General features: G+C 56.3%; 2 protein-coding genes across 8 annotated transcripts in view; one reads left to right on the top strand and one right to left on the bottom strand.

The window, feature by feature from the left end:
* The first annotated feature begins 1,029 nt into the window (after positions 1-1,029).
* PPP1CA (protein phosphatase 1 catalytic subunit alpha) lies at positions 1,030-4,739 on the top strand. The gene is made up of 7 exons (XM_003828806.5): positions 1,030-1,188; positions 1,718-1,849; positions 1,998-2,228; positions 3,252-3,356; positions 3,754-3,977; positions 4,061-4,195; positions 4,272-4,739. Exons 1-7 carry the CDS (start codon positions 1,134-1,136, stop codon positions 4,380-4,382), a joined length of 993 nt encoding a protein of 330 aa, XP_003828854.3. The 5' UTR covers positions 1,030-1,133; the 3' UTR covers positions 4,383-4,739.
* The window catches only part of RAD9A (RAD9 checkpoint clamp component A), an 82,047-nt gene continuing 63,564 nt past the window's right edge, over positions 4,512-22,994 (bottom strand). For 2 of the 7 annotated variants that reach the window (XM_014346867.5, XM_063608609.1), the window contains exons 3-14: positions 15,267-15,403; positions 10,852-11,532; positions 10,699-10,769; positions 10,146-10,274; positions 9,315-9,429; positions 9,135-9,234; positions 7,094-7,203; positions 6,898-7,007; positions 6,744-6,808; positions 6,519-6,656; positions 5,533-5,740; positions 4,512-5,459 (exon numbers count right to left, since the gene is read on the bottom strand). In XM_014346867.5, the coding sequence (XP_014202353.2) occupies positions 5,364-5,459; positions 5,533-5,740; positions 6,519-6,656; positions 6,744-6,808; positions 6,898-7,007; positions 7,094-7,203; positions 9,135-9,234; positions 9,315-9,429; positions 10,146-10,274; positions 10,699-10,769; positions 10,852-10,885 (1,176 nt within the window). In that variant the 5' untranslated portion in view covers positions 10,886-11,532; positions 15,267-15,403 and the 3' untranslated portion in view covers positions 4,512-5,363. Of the gene's footprint in view, positions 5,460-5,532; positions 5,741-6,518; positions 6,657-6,743; positions 6,809-6,897; positions 7,008-7,093; positions 7,204-9,134; positions 9,235-9,314; positions 9,430-10,145; positions 10,771-10,851; positions 11,533-15,266; positions 15,404-17,401; positions 20,140-22,994 lie in introns of those variants that run through there. The other 5 variants (XM_003828717.7, XM_024930677.4, XM_034933150.3 and 2 more) reach the window with 5 other exon arrangements.

The following is a 22,994-nucleotide window of genomic DNA, read 5'->3' as shown; positions in this document are numbered from 1 at the left end:
CTTTTTGTATTTTTAGAGAGATGGGGTTTCACCATGTTGGCCAGGCTGGTCTCGAACTCCTGACCTCAAATGATCCGCCCGCCTAGGCCTCCCAAAGTGCTGGGATTACAGGCGTGAGCCACTGCGCCCAGCCAGGTCTGCTCATAAAGTAATTATTTTTATGTGCACACCCTGCAATATTACTGTGCTACTCAAAAGCTAATTATGGGGCCAGGCTTGTTGGCTCACGCCTGTAATCCTAGCACTTTGGGAGGTCAAGGGGGGTGGATCACTTGAGGTTAGGAGTTCAAGGCCACCTGGCCAACATGGCGAAACCCCACCTCTGCTAAAAATACAAAAATTAGCTGGGCACAGTGGCGCACGCCTGTAATCCCAGCTACTCCAGAGGCTGAGGCAGGAGAATCGCTTGAACCCGGGAAGTGAATGTTGCAGTGAGCCAAAGTCGCGCCACTGCACTCCAGCCTGGGCGACAGAGCAAAACTCTGTCTCAAAAAAAAAAAGCGAATTATGGGACTTGTAAGAAAATATTAATTTAGCATGCCCCAAGGACCAAAGTGCGCTGGGAATTCAGCCGTAGCTGTCTTTGAGTGTGGTCAGCCGCCTGGGGGCCACAGAGACCCACGAAGAAGTAGGGGGTCCTCCGTGAATGCGAGGTCCAGGCTGTTTTTATCTCTTGAGCCTCAGTTTCCTTTCCTGCACTTCCAGCAGTTAACCCTCAATGCCTAGCAGCCGGTTATTAACATGTTCACAACACCTTCCACCCAGGGAAGGGGTGGGAAAGTCTGTTCGGCTTTTGAAAGAGAAAAACAACTTCCACAGTCCTTCCGGCCCCACATCCTCTGAACAGGGCTGGGCGCCTCCTCTGGGGCGTAACCAGCTTGGTCACGCCCCCGACAGACCCCGCCCCCAGCCCGCCGCCGAGGCCCCGCCCCCCGGGCCGCCGCGCCTCACGTCCAGCGGGGGCGCTAGAGGGCGGGGGACTGGGCGGGGCGGGCCCGGGAGGCCCGGAGGCGGGGCCGCGGGCCGGGGGCGGACTGGGGCGGGCGGAAGGAGAGCCAGGCCGGAAGGAGGCTGCCGGAGGGCGGGAGGCAGGAGCGGGCCAGGAGCTGCTGGGCTGGAGCGGCGGCGCCGCCATGTCCGACAGCGAGAAGCTCAACCTGGACTCGATCATCGGGCGCCTGCTGGAAGGTTGGTCGCGGCGGGGGAGGCCCGCGTCCGCCGCGCCCTGGCCCCCTGCCCGGCCCGGAAGTGGCGCGCGGGCGGGCCCCCGGGGCCAGCTTAGACTGGGCGGGGACGGGCAGCGAGGTTCCGTGGCCGCAGCTGCCCCCCCGCGGACGCGCCTGAGAGGTCCGGGGCCAGCTCCGACGCGCGGAGCAGCTCCCCCCCTCTCCCGGGCTGGGGGCGCACGGGTTGCCTGGGCTCTTGGGGCGAGGGAGAAACCCGGGAAGCCCGGTCCAGGAAGGGGTCCTGCGCTGTGAGGTTTTTGGTGGCAGCCCCCTGCGCACGACAGTCGCCTCCCGAGGCGCTGAGGGTAGCTGGGGGCTTCCCCTGGGAGGCTTGAGGCCGCGGTCCCGGGAGGCTCAGCAGCAACAGCTGCCTGTGGGCAAGGAGGGGCCGAGGAGGCCTAGGCGCCCCCGGAGGTATCCATGGGGCCACCCATGTCGCCCACCCTCCTCCTGTCAGGGTCCAGGGTCCTGACACCCCATTGCGCCCCCAGTGCAGGGCTCGCGGCCTGGCAAGAATGTACAGCTGACAGAGAACGAGATCCGCGGTCTGTGCCTGAAATCCCGGGAGATTTTCCTGAGCCAGCCCATTCTTCTGGAGCTGGAGGCACCCCTCAAGATCTGCGGTGAGCCCCCGGCCCAGGTCCCCTTGCCTTCCTAAAAGTGGCACTGGACCCCACAGAGTTCCTGGAGCCCTCCTCCCTTGAGCCCAGTCCTGGCCCTGGGTTCAGGTCTAGACCTTGCATCTAGCTTACCCGGTTCCCTGGATCACAGGTGACATACACGGCCAGTACTACGACCTTCTGCGACTATTTGAGTATGGCGGTTTCCCTCCCGAGAGCAACTACCTCTTTCTGGGGGACTATGTGGACAGGGGCAAGCAGTCCTTGGAGACCATCTGCCTGCTGCTGGCCTATAAGATCAAGTACCCCGAGAACTTCTTCCTGCTCCGTGGGAACCACGAGTGTGCCAGCATCAACCGCATCTATGGTTTCTACGATGAGTGTGAGTGGTCTGAGCGTCTGGGGCTGCCCGGGTCCTGAACCGCACTCTTTGCCATTCAATGGGACCTTCACATTGGCCTGATATCTGACAGACACTTGCTAGACTGTGCGCTCCACGAAGGCAGGGCCCAGGTCCGTTCTCGTGCCTGCCCTGCCCCTCCTGGCATGGGGTCTGGGGAATGGTTGCTGACTGAAGGGCTGCCCAGATTCTAGTGCTTTCCCCCAGGGCCCTGCCTGGTGACACTCCCCCTACATTTGCTACTAAGCACTTAGGATGTTTGCAGATGGGCTCTGCTGTCCAGAAGCTGAGATAAACCAGACCTGGACTTGGCCCGGCTCATGGGTGGGGGCATGCGAGGAGTGCCAACCCTGAGGCTGGTCCAGATTAGAACTTAGTTTCCAGTGGACTCGGGTGCTTTAGAATTACTTCTGGCAGGAGGCCGAGGCGGGAAGATCCCTTGGACCCAGAAGCTCCAAGTTACAGTGAGCTATGATCTTGCCACTGCACTCCAGCCTGGGTGACAGAGCAAGACCCTGTTTCTTTACTTTTTTGAGACGGAGTTTCACTCTTGTTGCCCAGGCTAGAGTGCAATGGTGTGATCTCGGCTCACCACAACCTCCGTCTCCTGGGTTCAAGCGATTCTCCTGCCTCAGCCTCCCAAGTAGCTGGGATTACAGGCATGCGCCACCACGCCTGGCTAATTTTTTTGTATTTTAGTAGAGACGAGGTGTCTCCATGTTGGTCAGGCTGGTCTCGAACTTCTGACCTCAGGTGATCCGCCCGCCTCGGCCTCCCAAAGTGCTGGGATTACAGGTCTTAGCCACCGCGCCTGGCCAGATCCTGTCTTCTTTAATTAAAATAAAAAGTAACTAGAATTACTCCTGGAAGGCTGACAGGTGGCAGGGGTGGGGGGTGGTTTGCATCGGTGCCTGACTCTCTCCTCCCAGCCGCGGCTGAATAGCCCAGGGACCCTGGCTGAGGGTGGGGTAGGCAGGCACCTCACAGCCACCTCCCCCTGGGCAGGCAAGAGACGCTACAACATCAAACTGTGGAAAACCTTCACTGACTGCTTCAACTGCCTGCCCATTGCGGCCATAGTGGACGAAAAGATCTTCTGCTGCCACGGAGGTGAGGGAGGGGATGGCTGGGGAGGAGGAGCACTGGCCGCATCTCCCGGCACCCGGCAGCTCTCCTTAGGTCTCATCTGGGAAGTCACTCCTTCCAGGAAGTGTCCCCCATACCCCACTGTGCTGGGCTGCACTGACTTCCTTGATGTGTGTCCTACATGGGGTGGGCTTGTCTCCTTTCTCCCGGGAGCTCTGTGCTCCTGAGGGCAGGGATGCGTTTGTGCCTGTTTGGGAACTTGAAAAAGCTGAGGGGAAGGGGATGACTTCTGCCTGTCTAGGCGCCCAGGAGACCAGTGGCGGGACCAGGAGGGTGGTGGGAAAGGTGGGGCTCATTGGCCAAGGCTTCCTGGAGGGAGGATGTCCTTGTTTGAGGAAGTGACCTTCCCCCGGCCCCCCAGGCCTGTCCCCGGACCTGCAGTCTATGGAACAGATTCGGCGGATCATGCGGCCCACAGATGTGCCTGACCAGGGCCTGCTGTGTGACCTGCTGTGGTCTGACCCTGACAAGGACGTGCAGGGCTGGGGCGAGAACGACCGTGGCGTCTCTTTTACCTTTGGAGCCGAGGTGGTGGCCAAGTTCCTCCACAAGCACGACTTGGACCTCATCTGCCGAGCACACCAGGTGGGCTGGTGGCTCCGGCCTGCGGCGGGGGAAGGGGAGGGCCGTGCCTGCGCTGGGGACTGACTGCTCCCATCCTCGCCCAGGTGGTAGAAGACGGCTACGAGTTCTTTGCCAAGCGGCAGCTGGTGACACTTTTCTCAGCTCCCAACTACTGTGGCGAGTTTGACAATGCTGGCGCCATGATGAGCGTGGACGAGACCCTCATGTGCTCTTTCCAGGTGAGTGTGGGGAAGAAAGGAGCCGCTAGGCCCTGTGGCTCAGCCCCATGAGCCTGACCAACACTGTCTCTTTTAGATCCTCAAGCCCGCCGACAAGAACAAGGGGAAGTACGGGCAGTTCAGTGGCCTGAACCCTGGGGGCCGACCCATCACCCCACCCCGCAATTCCGCCAAAGCCAAGAAATAAATAGCCCCCGCACACCACCCTGTGCCCCAGATGATGGGTTGATTGTACAGAAATCGTGCTGCCATGCTGGGGGGGGGTTCACCCTGACCCCTCAGGCCCACCTGTCACGGGGAACATGGAGCCTTGGTGTATTTTTCTTTTCTTTTTTTAATGAATCAATAGCAGCGTCCAGTCCCCCAGGGCTGCTTCCTGCCTGCACCTGTGGTGACTGTGAGCAGGATCCTGGGGCTGAGGCTGCAGCTCAGGGCAACGGCAGGCCAGGTCGTGGGTCTCCAGCCGTGCTTGGCCTCAGGGCTGGCAGCCGGATCCTGGGGCAACCCATCTGGTCTCTTGAATAAAGGTCAAAGCTGGATTCTCGCCATGGCCTCCGTCTCGCATCTAAGACACTGCCTGGCAGCTCTTCTGCACAGAGCCGCTTGGGAGTCTGGGCACCGGGCCCCAGCCAGGGCAACCCTAGCCACACACTCGGGTCCAAGGCTCTTAGAATTCCAAGTCAGCGCCAAAGAGTATCAGGAAAGCAAGGAAAACGGTCGGCTCCACGGGGGTCCCAGATGCATGCCCAGGACTTCAGGAAGGAACAGGTCATGATTGGCAGAGAAGCTGGATCACCAGGGGCCAGCAGCACCTACTATGACATTTTCCTTAGGAAGGTGAGCCTGAGGGAGACAGGTTTCCAGCCTTGGCCAGCTGGAGTATAGCCTGAGGCTCAATGAGAAATAAGAGGTAGGAACGTCAGTAGTTCAGGGCCAAGTCTGGAAAGTCATGATTGGCTGGGGGTTGTGGGGAGATAACAGGGCCCAGGCCCAACCACTGTGGGACAGCTTTACAGTGACAGCCAGCTGGGGCCTGCGAGAGGCAGTGAAACAGCTCAGCTCCAGCAAGCCCACCTTTCTGATCCCCAGGGCTGAGAGACCCAGCTCTGCCACTGGCTGGGGCTTCGTCTAGTCCAAGGCCTCTGGGTACAGGCTTCAGGTTCTTGGTTCAGCCTTCACCCTCACTGTCTTCCGCCAGCACAGGGCTGGGGCCCTGGGGGGAGCGTACAGGGGCCAGGATGGAGCCGAAGAACAGTGAGCGGAACTGGAAAGAGAACAAGTGAGTTCTGGAGGCTGCTTCCCTACCTCCCACCCCTGCCTCTACCTCCAGTCCCTACCTTCTTGGGTGGGGGAGTCCCAGGCACTGTACTGGGCTCAGCCTCATCTTCCTCCTCGGAGTGGGGGCCGGGGCTCTTGGGGGGCTGGGGGCCAGGTGAAAGGGAAATGGAGGGCAGCACCCGCGAGCCCTCATTGCCTATAGTGGTTTCCATGGCGATCATGTAAGAGTCAATGTCGTCATTGGCAAAGTCGTCTGGGTGGGGTGTGCTGTAGGCAGAATCGGAGTATCAGGGAGGGGACTGGGGGAGCAGAGGCAGGGCCCCACCTTGGAGGGCTCGAAGGGAGCTCTGGGGCCCCCGACCACTGGAGATCTCTTGGTTTTATGACTTCCTGATTTGGCTGGAGAGGAGAGGATGCAGGGGTTAAGTGGTGACTTCCTGGAGGGGGTGGGCCAGGAATCTCTTTGATCAGAATTCAGGTAGGGGCCTGAGGGAGGCATCCTGGGGGCTACCTTAGCTCAGCTAGGAGGGAGGAGCAGCAAGTCTTATGAACTGGGCCACATGGAGCCCAAGCCCCCACCTTCCCAGGGGACAGGAGCTGGAAAGCACAGGAGCCCAGGGACAGGCTGGGCCAGGGGCCAGCCCCAACTTCCTGTGCTGAAAGTGCACTGGGCCATCCTCCCCAGCCCACCTGCCCTTCCAGCCACCTGCTTCCCCCAGCCCAGGCAGCTCCTGCCTCCCAGCAGCCCTTTCCCTCCTTGGCCTGGGAGGAGGCTCAGAGGGGAGGCCTCAGCCAGAGAAGGAAGCCGGCAGGGCCTTGGGGATGCTTCCCTGGGTGGGAGGGGTCTCTGAGTACAGCTAACCGAGAAGGCTGAGTCTGCAGGGCTGGCAGCTGTGAGCACTATAGGGGTAGGGGCTGGGGCCTGACAGAGAGAGAAGGGGTGGGAGAGAACACATTGTGGGGAGGTGCAGAAGCTAGGAGTTGCAGTCTCAGGCTGGAGTGCACAGACATGGAGAGAGGAGGAGTTGGGGGGAGGTGCCCTCACCTGTGAGCCTGGAGCTGAGGCACTGGCTGGTGACGCTCTGGGGAGCCCAGGTCCTGGGAGTGCGAGTCGGTGTCTAAGAGTGTGGCCAAGACAAAGTGGCCGTCCAGCAAAGAGTCCTTGATGGTGAAGATGGCGGGCCTGGGCAGGGGAGGGGGCCCAAGCTAGGTCATCCCATTCAGCTCCTGCCATCCCAGAGCCCTTCCCTGTCCCAAGGCTGGGAACTACCTGCCTGGAGCATCAAAATGAATGCTAAGATTCAAGTTTGCCGACTCTGCAAAGCTCAGGAGCCCCTGGGAGGAAAGAGGTAGCAGGTGAGGCCCCGGGCTGGGTTGAGCTGGGCAGGGAGGACAGGACGGCGAGCACCTGGGAGGAACCTCACCCGGAATTCCTTGAGGCAGAAAGTGATGGCCACCCCTTCCTGGGCCTGCAGCTGCTGGAAATCCTCCTCTCCAAGGCACATCTCAGTCACCATGGCTTTGGCAGTGCTGTCTGTTGGGGAAGAACAGGAGTAACCTGGGCCCCGCCCCTCTCCCACTTGCCACTCTGCTGTCCCAGGCCACGTCCAGCCCCCTCACCTGCCTCCTCCTCGTGGTAGCTGCGCAGGATGACCCTGCGGCCACGGCCAATGCCCAGCGTCACTTCAGCCAGTGCAGGAGAGAAGGGCAGAACAGCCTCCCCCAGAACCCTGTGAACAGGGCGGAGCATTACCCGAAATGCCTGGCCCTGCCCAGGGCTTTGCTCTCGGAGGACCTGAGGTGGGGGGTGACACATGCACACGCACGGATGTGCGCAGGCCTAGCGCACCGTGGATGAGGCCCAGAGAAGGTGGCAGGGAGGGGACTGGTTGCAGTGGTTGCTCAAACCTGGCAGGCGGCACCTGACCATGCAGACCAAGGAGAGGGCCCAGAGGCAGGACATGGCACTCACGCCGCCCTACAAACCCGGCCTTCAGAAAGAGCCCTGAAATCCTTATCCTCTAAGGATACCCATTGCCATACAGATGAAATCACATCTGGAAATTGTTTCAAGTCAAGTGGGGACGGGAGCTGCATCTGCTTTTACATATATTTGAAATTATTCATGAGGCAGAGTGCTTGCTTTGGCAGCACATACACTAAAACTGAAGCATGCAAAAGATGAGCAAGGCCCCTGCGCAAGGATTTAAAAAAAAACAGTGGCTCATGCCTGTAATCCCAGCACTTTGGGAGGCCGAAGCAGTGGATCACTTGAGTTCAGGAGTTTGAGACCAGCTTGGCCAACATGGTGAAACCTCGTCTCTACTAAAAATATATAAATTAGCCGGGCGTGGTGGTGCATGCCTGTAATCCCAGCTAATCGGGAGGCTGAGGCAGGAGAATCGCTTGAACCCGGGAGGCAGAGATTGCAGTGAGCCAAGATTGCACCACTGCACTCCAGCCTGGGTGACAGAGCGAGACTCTATCTCAAAACAAACAAAACGAGAGAAACAATTGCTCATTTTTAAAAAAAGAGACTGAGTGCGGTGGCTGACGCCTGTAATCCCAGTACTTTGGGAGGCTGAGACGGGCAGATCACCTGAGGTCGGGAGTTCAAGACCAGCCTGACCAACATGGAGAAACCCTGTCTCTACTAAAAATACAAAAAATTAGCCGGGCATGGTGGCGCATGCCTGTAATCCCAGCTACTCGGGAGGCTGAGGCAGGAGAATCACTTGTATCGGGAGGCGGAGGTTGTGGTGAGCCGAGATCGTGCCATTGCCTGGGCAACAAGAGCGAAACTCTGTCTCAAAAAAAAAAAAAAAAAAAAGACACCACCCTAAATGCAGACCAAGGAATTGGCCCCCGTCTCTCACTACCCAAAAGAGCTCTGAGCAGTGCTGGCTCAAAAGAACCTGGGGAAACAGATGTCAGGACCCAAAGGGATCTTCAGTCACCCTGAGAAATGAGCAGGACCTTGGGCCACTTGAATGCAAGCAGTGACCAGCATGGAGCAGGGGGAGAGCCCACTCCTCTCTGAGCTGGTCCTCGCCAGGGACGTTTGCTTCCACTGGAGTCCCCATTTCCCTGGGCCCAGACAGCCCCCAGTGCTCGGACTGCCCAGAACAGCTCCACCCCATAGCTGATTATTCAGCCTCCCTCCAGCCTCCTGCCCTGGCCTTGGGGACTCCTCGATCCTGGGCAGTCAGGAAAAGAGGCTGCCATTGAATGGGGAACACCTCTGGAAGGATGCCCAGGCCGGAGAAGGGGTCTGAGCCTCTGAGCCACAGGTTATGGGCAGACTTTCAAGGTTACTCAAGCCAGACAAGAGATTTGGTGGCAGGCCAGAAATGTGCTCCCTAGAGGAGGAGTTGGAATGGGTTTGAGCAGCCAGAAAGTCAAGTCAGACCTTTGGGATGGAGAATGCAGGCTCCTAACAGTAAGGAGAATGGAGCAAGGAGGCGCCTGCCCCTCCTCCATGCCGTCTGCCTTTAAAGAGCCAGGTAAGGACCTGAGCACATAGCGGGCCATGGGATGTCTTTGAGGTTCACAGAAACTCTGTAGGGAAAATGAAGGAGGTACCTTCTAAAATCAACCCCTTGGGGCCCCAAAGAAGGAAGAGAGAAACCCGGGGCTGAGCTGAGGGCAGGGGTGTGCTCACCGTGCTGGGGCGCGGAGCATGTGGGGGCACGAGGCTGGGTCGAAGACGGCCTGCAGGGACTCACAGTCCTGGAAGGACAGGTTGTGAGTCTTCCGCACCCCTGGATAGGCGATAGGGTCTCAGTGGGCCTCGCCGACCTCCCTGCTGAGGCACCACTTGGCTGGCCGGCTGCCCACTCACCGAACTTGCAATGCAGCTGGACCACCAGGCGGCTGCTCCGGCCGTTCAGGGAGATGCAGCATTTTTCCACCGTCTTCTCCAGCATCGCCAGTGAGCGGAAGACAGACAGGAAAGACTGCACGGGATAAGACACCTCAGCCTAGCATCACATCTCTGCAACAAGCTCTCCTGTTCCATGCAGGCCCACACCCATCATGGGCCCAGCATGTAACTCTGGGAAAAGGGCTCCCACGTCACGTCGGGCACTGGCATCCTTCTAGGCCTCATTCATGCTCTTCCTTATGCTTGGAATGCCTTGAAAGACCTGCTTACCTTTTTTTTTTTTTTTTTTTTTGAGATGGAGTCTCGCTCTGTCACCCAGGCTGGAGTGCAGTGGTGTGATCTCAGCTCACTGCAACCTCCACCTCCCGGATTCAAGCAATTCTCCTGCCTCAGCCTCCCGAGTAGCTGGGATTACAGGCGCGTGCCACCATGCCCAGCTAATTTTTGTATTTTTAGTAGAGACGGGGTTTCGCCATGTTGGCCAGGCTGGTCTCGAACTCCTGACCTCGTGATCCGCCTGCCTCGGCCTCCCAAAGTGCTGGGATTACAGGCGTGAGCCACCGCGCCCGGCCAAAAGACCTGCTTACCTTTCTTGACGAACTTGAGCGTCATCACCCTCTCAGGTCCCCGCTGTGATGCTTTTACCATGGCCCTCCCTGTGTTTTGCATGGATTGGGCTTGCACGTGTCTCTCTCCCCACTTAGCATCTACTGAGTACCCCAGGGCAGAGGCACAGCTGGTGGAGATTCCTGGGGTGGGGTAGTGCCACTGCTGAGGGAAGGGCCTCACCTTCATCAGGATCTTACAGCGCAGCAGGTCCTGACCAGGGGTGGCTGCCTGGTATTGCTGGAAGAAGAGCGGGGCAAAGAGAAAGCAGGCATAGGCAGAGCGGGAGGAGTTCACCGTCCGGAGGGAGAGCTGGGCCACGAAGAGCAGGGAGAGGGACGTGGTCAGGGGGCAGCCACAGACCCAGCCCTCTGGCTGCTTCTGCTCACACACTTGCCCTATCGTCCTCCCGCTCCGCCACCACCTGCTGAAAAACCCTCCTTTCCCCATGAAGCCTTCAGAGTCGGCCCCGGCGCGGCTGCCGCAGAGGAGGGGTCGCACACCCAGGCCTTCCCCGAGTTTCTCTAAGTGCACGTCACCCCCTGGGAGCTCGCAGGAGGACAGCTTTCCTCAATTCACACACCGGCCTGGGAAGATGACAGCCGCCAGACTAAGAAACTGAAACTTTGCCGACAAATCTGCCAGCGGTCATCCCGCCTAGTGGGGGCGAGACTCGAGTCCGGGTTACCCGCTCCCGGCTGGAGTCCCACCCGCCCCCCACACCCTAGCCCCTCACCCCGTCCTCCAAGGGTTCCAGGTAGAGCTCGTCCCCGATGCGGGACAGGGAGTGGACGGCCTTGCCGAGCACTGCGGGGAGGAGAGCGGAAGGGGGTTAGGCTGGCGGCTCCGCGGCTGCTGCACCGCCGCTGCCAGGCCGACCTGCACTCACCCTTCACGTTGCCGCCCGTGACCAGGCACTTCATGCTGCCCCAGCGCTCCGCCAGCGGCCAACACTGCCCAGCTCTCCGCGACCTCCGGGTCCGGGGTCCCTTCCCGCGCACCGCCCCTGCCGGCCCCGCCCCCGCCTCCCCATTGGTCCACGTGCAGGCGCCTCCGTCACGTGAGAAAAACGTTCACAGGCTCCGCCGTCAGGTGACGGCGCACGTTGCCCGGGGTGTCACGTGACCGGGGAGGCCCGCGGCGCCCGCCAGCCAGCTGCTCCTGGCTCCCCCGGCACGCCTCGGCCTTCCGTGCTCCTGGAGATCGGGGCGTTCCGCGGGCCGCGCACCGGATCGCGAAGGTCAGAGAGGACGCAGCTGTGGGGCGCGAGGTCCCTGTGCAGTGGACCGAGTGCTGGACTCGGAGTCGGAGTGTGGGGGCGAGCTCTCTGGCGTCACCCACTTAGTAGAGTTCCCGGGCGTCTGCCGGGGGATACAGGGTGCAAGCAAGACCATCGCACCCACTCTGGGCCTGAGACTCGGACTCCAGCAGCAATCCCCAACTCTAGAAAGAGGTCAAAGCAGCTTGCTTGCAGCAGCCGGGAGTGGGAGGTGGCTGCTCCTTCCGGCTTCGAGGATCCTTTAAGGAAAAACGGCAGTTTCTCCAGGCAGAAAGGGGTAGAACGGTGCCCCTGGCAGAGGGAAGAACAAGAGTAAATGCTCAGCGGTGTGGGCTCCGCCCCCTGGAGAGGGGAGTAGGTCTGTGAGTCTCAGAGAGGCGTAGGGGCCGCCAGATGATGAGGGGCACCGCTGGGACGCTCTGGAAACGTTTTACGAGGGTAGATCGTGGTTATGTGCCTTTGTTTGTTTGTTTGTTTTTTGAGACATATTCTTGCTCTGTCACCCAGGCTGGAGTGCAGTGGCGCGAACACGGCTCACTGCCGCCTGGAACTCCTGGGCTCAAGGGATCCTCCCATCTCAGTCTCCTGAGTATCTGGGACCACAGGCACACCCACCACGCCCGGCCTTTTTTTTTTTTTTTTTTTTTTTTGGTAGAGACGGAGTCTTGCCATGTTGCCCAGGCCGGTCTCAACTGTGGGGTTCAAGCTGTCTTTCCGCCTTGGCCTCTCAAAGTGGAGTGAGCTACTGCACCGGCCTGTTTTTTGTTTTGTGTGTGTGTGTGGGTTTTTTTTGTTTGTTTGTTTGTTTTGAGATAGAGCCTCGCTCTGTCGCCCAGGCTGGAGTACAGTGGCACGATCACGCCTCCCAGGTTCAAGCGATTCTTCTGCCTCAGCCTCCCAAGTAGCTGGGATTACAGGCGCCTGCCACAACGCCTGGCTAATTTTTGTACTTTTAGTAGAGACGGGTTTCACCATGTTGGCCAGGCTGGTCTCGAACTCCTGACCTCAAGTGATCCGCCCGCCTCGGTCTCCCAAAGTGCTGGGATTACAGGCATGGGCCACCGCGCCCAGCCCCGGGTCTGTATTTTTAAAAGACCCCAGACTGGCCGGGTACGGTGGCTTACGCCTGTAATCCTACCACTTTGGGAGGCCGAGGCGGGCAGATCACGAGGTCAAGAGATCCGGACCATTCTGGCCAACATGGTGAAACCCCGTCTCTACTAAAAGTACAAAAAGTAGCCGGGCATGTTGTCGCGCGCCTGTAGTCCCAGCTACTCTGGAGGCTGAGGCAGGAGAATTGCTTGAACCCGGAAGCGGAGGTTGCAGTGAGCCGAGATCGCGCCACTGCACTCTAGCCTGGCAACAGAGCAAGACTCCATCTCAAAAAAAAAACCAGACTGTGTGCCAGGTGGGGATGCATCAGCTGGAAGGTCTTCCCCTTCCCCTGGGCTTCCGGGTCCACGTGTGTAAAATGTAAGGGAGTCCTGGAGAAACTCACTGACCCCTACTCTTCCCCACAGTACCAAGGCTCTGGTAGTTCTTGGAAGGGCCCAGGGCATCCCTGTATTCCTGCAGGGCCTGCCCGTGCCTTGCCCCTCAGGTCCTGTGGTAGTGCAGAAGATATATTTATCTCTGCCACCCTTGCTCTCCAGACCCACTTTCAAATGAGTTGAATTGATACATAATAATTGTACACATTTGGATACATGCATACACTTTGTTTCTCCCTCTCCTTCCCTTCTGCTCCCCTCGTCACCAGCCCTTGCCCCTTCCGTGGAGCCTTGGGGGAGGAGGTTACTCTTCCCTTCCCCTTCCCGGGGGATCCATGGAAATAGTACCCCTGTCCCTGGGCATCCGGCTCAGTATGCTGGAGTCATCCTTGACCTCATGCTCGCCCTCACCCCTACACAGTCTTTCAGTTAAGTCCTGACCACTCTGCTTCCCAAACAGGTGGCAACTTAACAGGTGGCAACTTTGCCCTCCTCTTCCATCTCCAAGGCCTAGGCCACCATCCTCTCACCTGGATGACTGTAACAGCTCTCAGTGGTCTCCTGCCTCCACCCTGCCCCCTCCAGGCCACTCTCCATACAGCAGCAAAGTGACCCTCCTAAAATGTCCGTTGTGTCATGCCTCTCCCGTGTTTGCACACTCCAGTGGTTGCCATAAAATCCAAACTCTGCCCTGAACCTGCAGGAGCCGCCCCCACCCATTTCTCCACCTGTCGCCTCCCCTTGATCACCTGCACAGCCATGCCAACCCTGTGGGCTCCCTGAACCCTCCACTTCCTCTTCCACCTGGGGATTTTAGCACATTCTTAGCTGTCCCCACCACTTGGCATCGTCTTACCCCTTCTAACGTGGCGGTGCTTCTCTTCCTCCAGGCTCAGTGCCGTCTTTTCTGCCCCCGCCAGCATCCCATTACACTCTAGCTAGACCCTGTTTTAGCCACAGCACTTATCACGTTATTTCATGCGTGTGTTTGCCTGTTTAACATCTGTCTTCCTCACTAGTGTGTCTGCCTCACAAGGGCAGGAACCATGTCTGGTTTTTTGTTTTTTTGTTTTTTGTTTTTTCTGAAGACAGAGTCTTGCTCTGTCGCCCAGGCTGGAGGGCAGTGGCGCGATCTCGGCTCACTGTAACCTCCGCCTCTGGGGTTCAAGCAATTCTTGTGCCTCAGCCTCCCAAGTACCTGGGAATACAGGTGTGTGCCACCACGCCCGGCTAATTCTTGTATTTTTATTAGAGATGGGGTTTTGCCATGTTGGCCAGGCTGGTCTCAAACTCCTGACCTCAACTGATCTGCCCGTCTCAGCCTTCCAAAGTGCTGGGATTACAGGCGTGAGCCACTGCACCTGGCCTTGGCTTTGTTTTGTTTGTTCTGTTTTGTTTTGTTTGTTAAGATGGGTTCTTGCTTTGTCACCCAGGCTGGAGTGTAGTGGCACGATCATGGATCACTGCAGCCTCAACTTCCCAGGCTCAAGCGATCCTTCCACCTCAACCTCCCGAGTAACTAGGGCTACTGGCGCATGCCACTAGAGCCAGCTAATTTTTTAAGTGTTTGTTAGAGACAAGGTCTCCTTCTGTTGCCCAGGCTGGTGTTGAACTCCTGGGCTCAGGCGATCCTCCTGCCTTAGCCTCCCAAAGTGCTAGGATTACAGGCGTGAGCCACCACACCCGCATCCATGTCTGTTTTGTTTGTTGCTGTATGTACCTCATACAGGGTCTGGCACTCAGTAAATAATGAATAAATAGGTGTTACATTTAAAAATGTGTAAACCAGCCGGGCGCGGCGGCTCATGCTTAATCCCAGCACTGTGGGTGACCGAGGCGGGTGGAACACTTGAGCCCAGGAGGTGGAGATTGCAGTGAGCTGAGATAGCGCCACTGCACTGCAGCCTGGGTAAGAGAGCCAGACCCTTTCTCAAAAAAAAAAAATATATATATATAGGCCGAGCGCTATGGCTCACGCCTGTAATCCCAGCACTTTGGGAGGCCGGGGCAAGTGGATCACCTGAGGCCAGGAGTTTAAGACCAGCCTGGCCGACATGGTGAAACCCCATCTCTACTAATAATACAAAAATTAGCCAGGCATGGTGGCACGTGCCTGTAATCCCAGCTACTCAGGAGGCTGAGGCAGGAGAATTGCTAGAACCTGGGAGGTGGAGGTTGCAGTGAGCCAAGATCGCGCCACTGCACTCCAGCCTGGGCAACAGAGTGAGATTCTGTCTCAAAAAATGAATGAATGAATAAATATCTATAAACCATTCCTGTTGACAAAGGGCATGGAAAAATAAGCAAACAAACAAATAAATAAATCAGCGTGAGCCAAATGCAGCTGAGATGTCTCTAAGTCACTCTTAGCACAGTGCTGAGAGAAACATCCAACTTCCAGCCCTCCACCCACAGTCCCATCTGTCCCTGCTTGACAGTTGTCCCCATGCTCTCAGCCTCATCCTGCGCTCTGGACCCCTCCCCCACCACGTGTAAACCAGGACAGCCTTCCCACCTCTGCCTCGTACTCATTACCTGAGCAGCCGCCTGGAATAAGGGTAGATGCCGAAGCTCCGTGAAGGCAAGGGAGGGGGAGGCTGTGAATCTTCACACAGTCCTGTTTCTGCCCCTGACACCTAATGGGGTTATGGGGTTCTATGACCTTGAGGACCCTAGGCAGAAGAGAAGGGACACATAAGCTTTTTTTCATATGTTTCATATCTGTCTTCTCCACTAGTGTGTCTACCTCACAAGGCCAGGAACCATGTCTGCCCTTTATATCAGCCAGGGGCAGGTGTGAGCCACTGCCCCCAGCTGACATACACTCTTTCGACTCGTATTGAGTATTTTTCAGTCACCCTCCCACCCCCTTGCCAAAAGTCAGAACTCGTTGGAACTTTCTGAAGGGCTTAGAACAGCAAGAAGCCTAGAGCGGGAGGTCGGGAGCTGTGGTAGGATACGTCCCTGCCCCCCTGTGTGATTTGTGCAAATCCCTCCCTGTCTCGGCTGCTTCCTCATCTGTATGATGTGATGGTGGGGGCTGGGGAGAGTAGGAGGTACTCACTGAGGTCCCTTCCAACCTTGACATGCTGTGATCCTGAAGGGGCCCCGAGGCTCCCCTATGCCCCTCATCCACCCCAGCTTGGGGGAGAAGCTGTCCTGCCTCCCCCGACCCTCTGGCCCCTGGGCTGTGGGGCTGGAAGGTAGCTTTCCAATCTGAGCCAAGGATCCCTTCCAGGCCTGCGTTTGGCATATCCGGTAACCCACTTCAGGTGCAGAAAGGGGGGCACACAGGGGGATACCAGGAGCTAGGAGCGACCAGGAACCCTGTGTGTGGGTGAGAGATAGGTACGGGAACCCCAAGAGGACCTGGGGTCTGTGCTGAAAGTCAAGGACCTGGATGCAGCTTCAGCCCTACTCAGATGGCATCAGGCCCTTGTCTGAGCCTCAGTTTTTTCCTGAATAAAATGAGGGCCATTCAATGAGATGCTCTTTCAGGAGCTTTTTTTTTTGAAGACAGGGCCTTATTCTGTCACCTGGGCTGGAGTGCAGTGGCATGATCCTGGCTCACTGCAGCCTCAGCCTCCTGGGCTCAATGATCCTCCTACCTCAGCTTCCCGAGTAGCTGGGACTACAGGTGCATGCCACCACGCCCAGCTAATTTTTTAGCCAGGATTCTTTCAAACACCAAATTTTTAGCTGGGTATGATGGCTCATACCTGTAATCTCAGCATTTTGGGAGGCTGAGGAGGGAGGATTGCTTGAACCCAGGAGTTAGAGATGAGCCTGGGCAACATAGTGAGACCCTGTCTCTATAATGAAGAAAATAAAAAACAATTTTAAAACACCAAATTTTTGGTCTTTGGCATACCCCCATTAGCAGTGGCCTCGTATAAGCAGGTGGGCATGTAAGTATGTGTGAATGTGTTGGGGGGCAGATATGGAATGGAAGCTTGAGACCCTAATGCTCACTCATTCATTCAACATATATTCATTCAACATATCCTGGATGCACTTTTTTAACTATGGGAAAGACAGCACAGGACAAAAATCCTGGCCGGATGCGGTGGCTCACACCTGTAATCCCAGCACTTTTGGGAGGCCAGTGTGGGCAGATCGCTTGAGTCCAGGAGTTCGAGACCAGCCTAGGCAACATGGTTTCTACCAAAAATACAAAAATTAGCTAGGCATGGTGGCACATGCCTGTAGTCCCAGCTATTCAGGAGGCTGAGATGAGAGGATCCCTTGAACCTGGGAGGCAGAGGCTGCAGTGAGCTGCGATCGTACCACTGCACTCCAGCCTGGGCGACAGAGTGAAACCCTATAGTATGCAAGAACATGGTGGGTGTTATGAAAAAAAAGAAAACCCAGAGAGGGAGAGAGGAGTGTCAGGGGAGAAGGGCTTCGATTCTAACTAGCACAGCCAGGTTGGCCTCACTGAGAAGTCGCCATTTGAGCAAAGACTTGCAGGAGGCAAGGGAGTGGACAGCGCAGATGTCCGGGAAGGAGTGCTGTGGTAGAGGGAATTGCCAGTGCCAAGTCTCTGAGCAGAAGTGTGGGTGGTTGGTACCTTCTGCAGAGTCCGGTCTCCTGAGCTGGGGAGGACGGGGGTCTAGTGGGGGAAGACTGAGATTAGCCAAAGAATCATCAAGGTAAATATGAAATTACACCTTTGAGAAGGATCAGGAATGATGATGACGTGGGCTCTGCGAATATGTCCTTGGGAAGACCTGGTCAGGAGCATGAGGGAGAGCTTCCTGGAGGATGAAACAGTCTGAGAGGGGTGAGGTTAGAGCACGGGTTGGCCAGGAAAGCACAGTTGCTGAGAAGCCATTGGTGGGGCTCATTTGCCAGGCACTGCTCTGTCCCACGATGGGATTCCCCATGCAGCCCTCCTTACAGACAAAGGAGCACAGACAGTATTACTCATGGCTGGCGTTTTTCCAGATCAGGGTAACTAAAAGTCAGAAGGGGCAGAGGAGTAGAGGAGTTTAGGGTTCAGGAGTTTACTCTGGCTTGTTTTCATCTCATCATGCACACACAGGGACTGGCATTTGTATGGTTACTGTGGGGTAACCAGGCAGGCAAGGCAGCTCTGAGCTGGCAGGGCATCTGCCCTGCTTGTAATGAGTTTGTGGCATTCCAAGTGCTGCCAGCCCCCCAGCCAAGCTCTGCCCCTGCCTTTCTTGTTCCCTGGCATTTCTCCCAGAAATCAGAATGATGTTTGGCACACAGCAGTGGTGTAATAAGTCTGTGCTGAATGACTGAAGTGTACGGAATTCAGAGAGGTTTCGGGACTTGAACCCACGATTGTCTGTTGAGGTTGAGAATGCAGTTGTGGATGCCAGCCCGTGTAGGTCTGAATCCAGCCTAGCCGCAGTCTCCATCACTTAACAGGTTGTGCAAAAATGGACAAGTTGCTTATGTTCTCCAAGCCTGTTTCCACCTCAAAGGGCTGTTGTGAGGAGTAACTTAATATTTACGCAGCTCTTAGAATCTGCTGTTAGCACCGCTGCGACTATGATTGCTGCGTCCTGCCCCTCCAGCTCGAGTCATCCTTACAGTATCCTTGGGCCGGGACTGGAGACAAAACAAACCATCAGCTTGGACAAAGCTAGGGTGAATCTACACAAGGAGCCCAGGAGGAAAGTCTCGCAAGGAAACATTACAGAGAAAAGGCCTGCTGTCCAGAAACTGGCAAATATTCAGAAGACTCTTGGCCAGGCACGGTGGCTCACACCTGTAATCCCAGCACTTTGGGAGGCCAAGGTAGGCAGATTGCTTGAGGTCAGGAGTTGAAGACCAGCCTGGCCAACATGGTGAAACCCCTTCTCTACTAAAAAAAAATACAAAAATTAGCAGAGCATGGTGGCACACACCTGTAATTCCAGCTACTCAGGAGGCTGAGGCAGGAGAATCACTTTTTTTTTTTTTTTTTTTTTTGAGACAGAGTCTCGCTCTGTCACCCAGGCTGGAGGGCAGTGGCGCGATCTCGGCTCACTGTCAGCTCCACCTCCCAGGTTCACGCCATTCTCCTGCCTCAGCCTCCCAAGTAGCTGTGACTACAGGCGCCCACCACCACGCCCAGCAAACTTTTTGTATTTTTAGTAGAGATGGGGTTTCACTGTGTTAGCCAGGATGGTCTCGATCTCCTGACCTCATGATCCACCCGCCTCAGCCTCCCAAGGTGCTGGGATTACAGGCGTGAGCCACTGCGCCCAGCCAGGAGAATCACTTTAACCTGGAAGATGGAGGCTGCAGTGAGCAGAGATCCCTCCACTGCACTCCAGCCTGGGCAACAGGGCAAGATTCCATCTCAAAAAAAAAAAAGAAGACTCTTGGTTAAGGTCAGAAGAGTCAGCCCATGGGGAAGAGGCTCTGGAGAGAGGCTGCTGCTACTGCTGCCTCCAGCGGCACCACGTGCTGGCCCCATGATTCTGGGCCCTCCATGTCCTCTGCCTCGAGAGGAGAATGTGAGCCCTTGCCTTCCTCCCAAGCTGCTGGAGCCTGGCATGAGATAATGGATGTGCCCACACTGCCAGGCACTGTGCGCAGATGAGGAACCAGGTCTTTTGAGTCTGCAGGGCTGGAGGTGGAGGGGAGATGGGATGAAATTTTTTTTTTTTCAGACAGAGTCTCACTCTGTCGCCCAGGCTGGAGTGCAGTGGCGCGATCTCGGCTCACTGTCAGCTCCGCCTCCCAGGTTCATGCCATTCTCCTGCCTGAGCCTCCCGAGTAGCTGGGACTACAGGCGCCCGCCACCACACCCGGCTAATTTTTTGTATTTTTAGTAGAGACGGGGGTTTCATCGTGTTAGCCAGGATGGTCTCGATCTCCTGACCTCGTGATCCGCCCGCCTCGGCCTCCCAAAGTGCTGGGATTACAGGCGTGAGCCACCGCGCCCGGCCAGGATGAATTTTTTTAAACCCACAGTGAGGATGGGAATGGAGAAGTTCAGGCTTGTTCACCAAAACCTGGCACACTGGAATTACAGGCCCCCTTGGAGCGCAAGTGAGTTAAGTTTAGGACAAATAAAAGGCAGTGTGCTTCACCCAGCAGGGGAGGACGCTGATGGAACTCATTATCCCAAGATGTCGTCTCAGCTGGAAATAGAAACAGCTTCACAAAAGATTTAGATACATCCATGGATGATGGCTCCATTCATGGGTTAGAAGGGGAAGGAGGCTGTTTGAGGCCCGTCCCCCAGGGCAGGCATCAGGGAGGTGGCCCGGTCTCCCTAGGACCCCCCTTTGCACTCCTGTTAGAGGCAGGCTTCTGGTAACATGGACCCCAAGAGGCAACGTGGAGTCCCGTAAGTTAGAGCCTGACCTGTGTCCCTGGCCTTTTCCTCAACCTCCCCAATACTCAGCATCCACTGTTGGGGAGAGATAAGGTGCCACCAGCTTCAGGGAAAGCATCCCGGCTGGGCTGTCCCCTAAGAGACCAGCAGAGGGAGACAGACACCGTGTCCAGTCCCAGCTTCGGGAACAGAGACCTTGCTGATCCGCCTTGGGCAGGCCTCTGTGGGGGCAGTTTTGTGCTCATGTTGTGCGGGGTGGGACAGAAGGGGACAGAGAGGGCATCCTCCCAGGCTGAGACAGGCTTATTACTGGGGAGAAGGGGGCAGGGAGGAGATTTTTGGGAACTAGGGGCAGGGTGAGGAGGAGGCTACTAATTAAGAGCCGGGTGGCTCCAGAGCCAGGCTGCCTGCCTGTGTAACTTGGAAAAGTTATATAACTCTGTGCCTCAGTTTACCCATGGTAAAATGGCAACTACAACAGCACCGGCCTCGGGAGGGCCATGTGAGATTGTGTGCTGTATTCAAATGCTTCACTGCAGTGCCAGAGAATTGGGAAGAGCTCAGTAAATGGGAGCGATAGCCTACACCGTGGGGAGATCAGAGGTCTCTCCCGTCTCCTTAGAGCTCCTTAGAGCTCTGGAGCTTGCAAAGCCCTTTTACTTTATTATCTCATCTGGGCCTCACCGAACCCTGGAGGTTTGGTGAGGCTAAGAGGCTCACTTTTTTTTTTTTTTTTTTGGAGATGGGGTCTCACTCTGTCACCCAGGCTGGAGTGCAGTGGCTCAATAGCTCACTGCAGCCTTGAACTCCTGGGCTCAAGCAATCCTGTCACCTCAGCCTCCCAAGTAGGTAGGACTACAGGTGTGTGCCACCATGCCTGGCTAATTTTTTGGGGAAGTAGGGGGGATCTTGCTATGTTGCCCAGGCAGGTCACTTATAAGTGGTAGATCTGGGCTTTCTGATGCTAAAGAATCCAGGGATCTTTCTCAAGTTCCCTGCTGAGCTGGAGGCTGGAGGAGGCCTGCTCCAGGTGCCCTTGTCTGCACTGAGCCTCCTGGCAGGCCGCCCATATCTCTAGTTGGTATTGAAGTTATCTTGCCCGCTGTCCCACCAGCTCCCGAGTCCCTGGCAGGCAGGCTGTGTTTCTCTGTAGGTCCACACTGTTCAGCAAGGCATATATAGCAGGGGCTTCCAAAAGCTTTTGGGAGGTGACGGGATTCCATGGGTCTGAATGCCAGCTCCTCCCCAGCTCCTGTCCTGGTTCCAGGCCAGGTGTGGCCCCCCACTTTTTGCCACTCAAATTCTCCCTGCCGCATCTCCAAAATCTCCCGACGTCTCCCTCTTCTGACCTCTCCTTTCTCTGCATCATAGCCCTTTGTATATCTCCTTAAGTTCCTGTTTCATTTTGAAATCTTGCAACAGTCAAAGGCTAAAACGGAAATATGTACAGAGTGCTCTGTTAAGGACCACAAGGTGGGCCTCAGAAAGATGGCTGTGGGTGCTAGAAAGCGGGTGAGCTCAAATTAGCCGGGCATGATGGTGGGTGCCTGCCTCCCAGCTACTCGGGAGACTGAGGCGGGAGAATAGCTTGAACCCGGGAAGGGGAGGTTGCATTGAGCCGAGATCACGCCACTGGACTCCAGCCTGGGTGACAGAGAGAGACTCTGTCTCAAAAAAAAAAAAAAGAAAGTGGTTGAGCTCTTCATAGACCTAAACCACCCATGTCTTCTAGACAACCTGAAAGCCTAGGACGGGACTGGGTCACGACTGGTTGGTTTCTCTCATGCCTTCAGAGCTGACTGTGCCATGAGACTCCACCCTTCCCACCTCCAGCCCTCTTCAACCCACTGAAGTCCTACAAGAATCTCTTGGGGACAAAAGAGGAGAGAGATGAGACGGGTCCTTAGAGAGCACTTATAACACAAAGTGGAGAGCAGCAAGGGCCCTGGAGAGTGAAGTCTGTGGTGGGGAGCAGAGCTGGGATGACAGTGACAGGCTTCAGGAAGAAGGCAGAAGAACAAAGGGTCTAGATGAGTAGCCATGGGGAGCTCACGAGGGGCAGCTGCATTGTGGGTAGAGAGGACACCATTAGCAAAGACAGAGGGATACAGTATGAGGGGTAGGTAACAAGATTCTTTAACATTATTGGCTGGGCGAGGTGGCTCACACCTGTAATCCCAGCACTTTGGGAGGCTGAAGCAGGCAGATTGCTTGATATCAGGAGTTTGAGACCAGCTTGAGCTACATGGCAAAACCCTGTTTCTACAAAGAAATACAAAAAAATTGGCCAGGAGTGGTGGCTCATGCCTGTAATCGCAGCACTTTGGGAGGCCAAGGCGGGCAGATCACCTGAGGTCAGAAGTTCGAGACCAGCCTGGCCAGCATGATGAAACTCCGTCTCTATTAAAAATACAAAAATTAGCAGGCACCTGTAATCCCAGCTATTCAGGAAGGTGAGGCAGGAGAATCGCTTGAACCTGGGAGGTGGAGGTTGCAGTGAGCTGAGATCGCACCATTGCACTCCAGCCTGGGCAACAGAGCAAGACTCTGTCTCAAAAAAAAAAAGAAAAAAGAAATACAAAAAATTAGCCAGGCATGGTGATATCCATCTGTAGCTACTCAGGAGGCTGAGGTGGGAGGATCTCTTGAGCCTGGGAAGTCGAGGCTGCAGTGAGCCATGATTATGCCACTGCACTCCAGCCTGGACTCTGTCTCAAAAATAAATAAATAAATAAATAAAACATCATTGATTTATCTAAGTGCCAGCAATTTGACCTATACTCACTCAGTTGTCCCTCATTCAGTTTTACATGGAGAAAACAGAGGTGTGGAGGGTTAGAGACTTGGTGGGGGTCATGCAGCTGGTGGAGGCGGAGCAGGCACTCTCCCAGTGGTGCTGGAATGGCAGGCCCGTGAGATGGGACCTCCCATCACTGGGATGGCCCCAGGGAAGGCGGTGTCCA

The sequence above is a fragment of the Pan paniscus genome, chromosome 9 (assembly GCF_029289425.2).
Source record: "Pan paniscus chromosome 9, NHGRI_mPanPan1-v2.0_pri, whole genome shotgun sequence".
NCBI lineage: Eukaryota > Metazoa > Chordata > Mammalia > Primates > Hominidae > Pan > Pan paniscus.
Note: the sequence above shows the minus strand (reverse complement) of the source record. Positions and strands in the feature narration are given on the sequence as shown.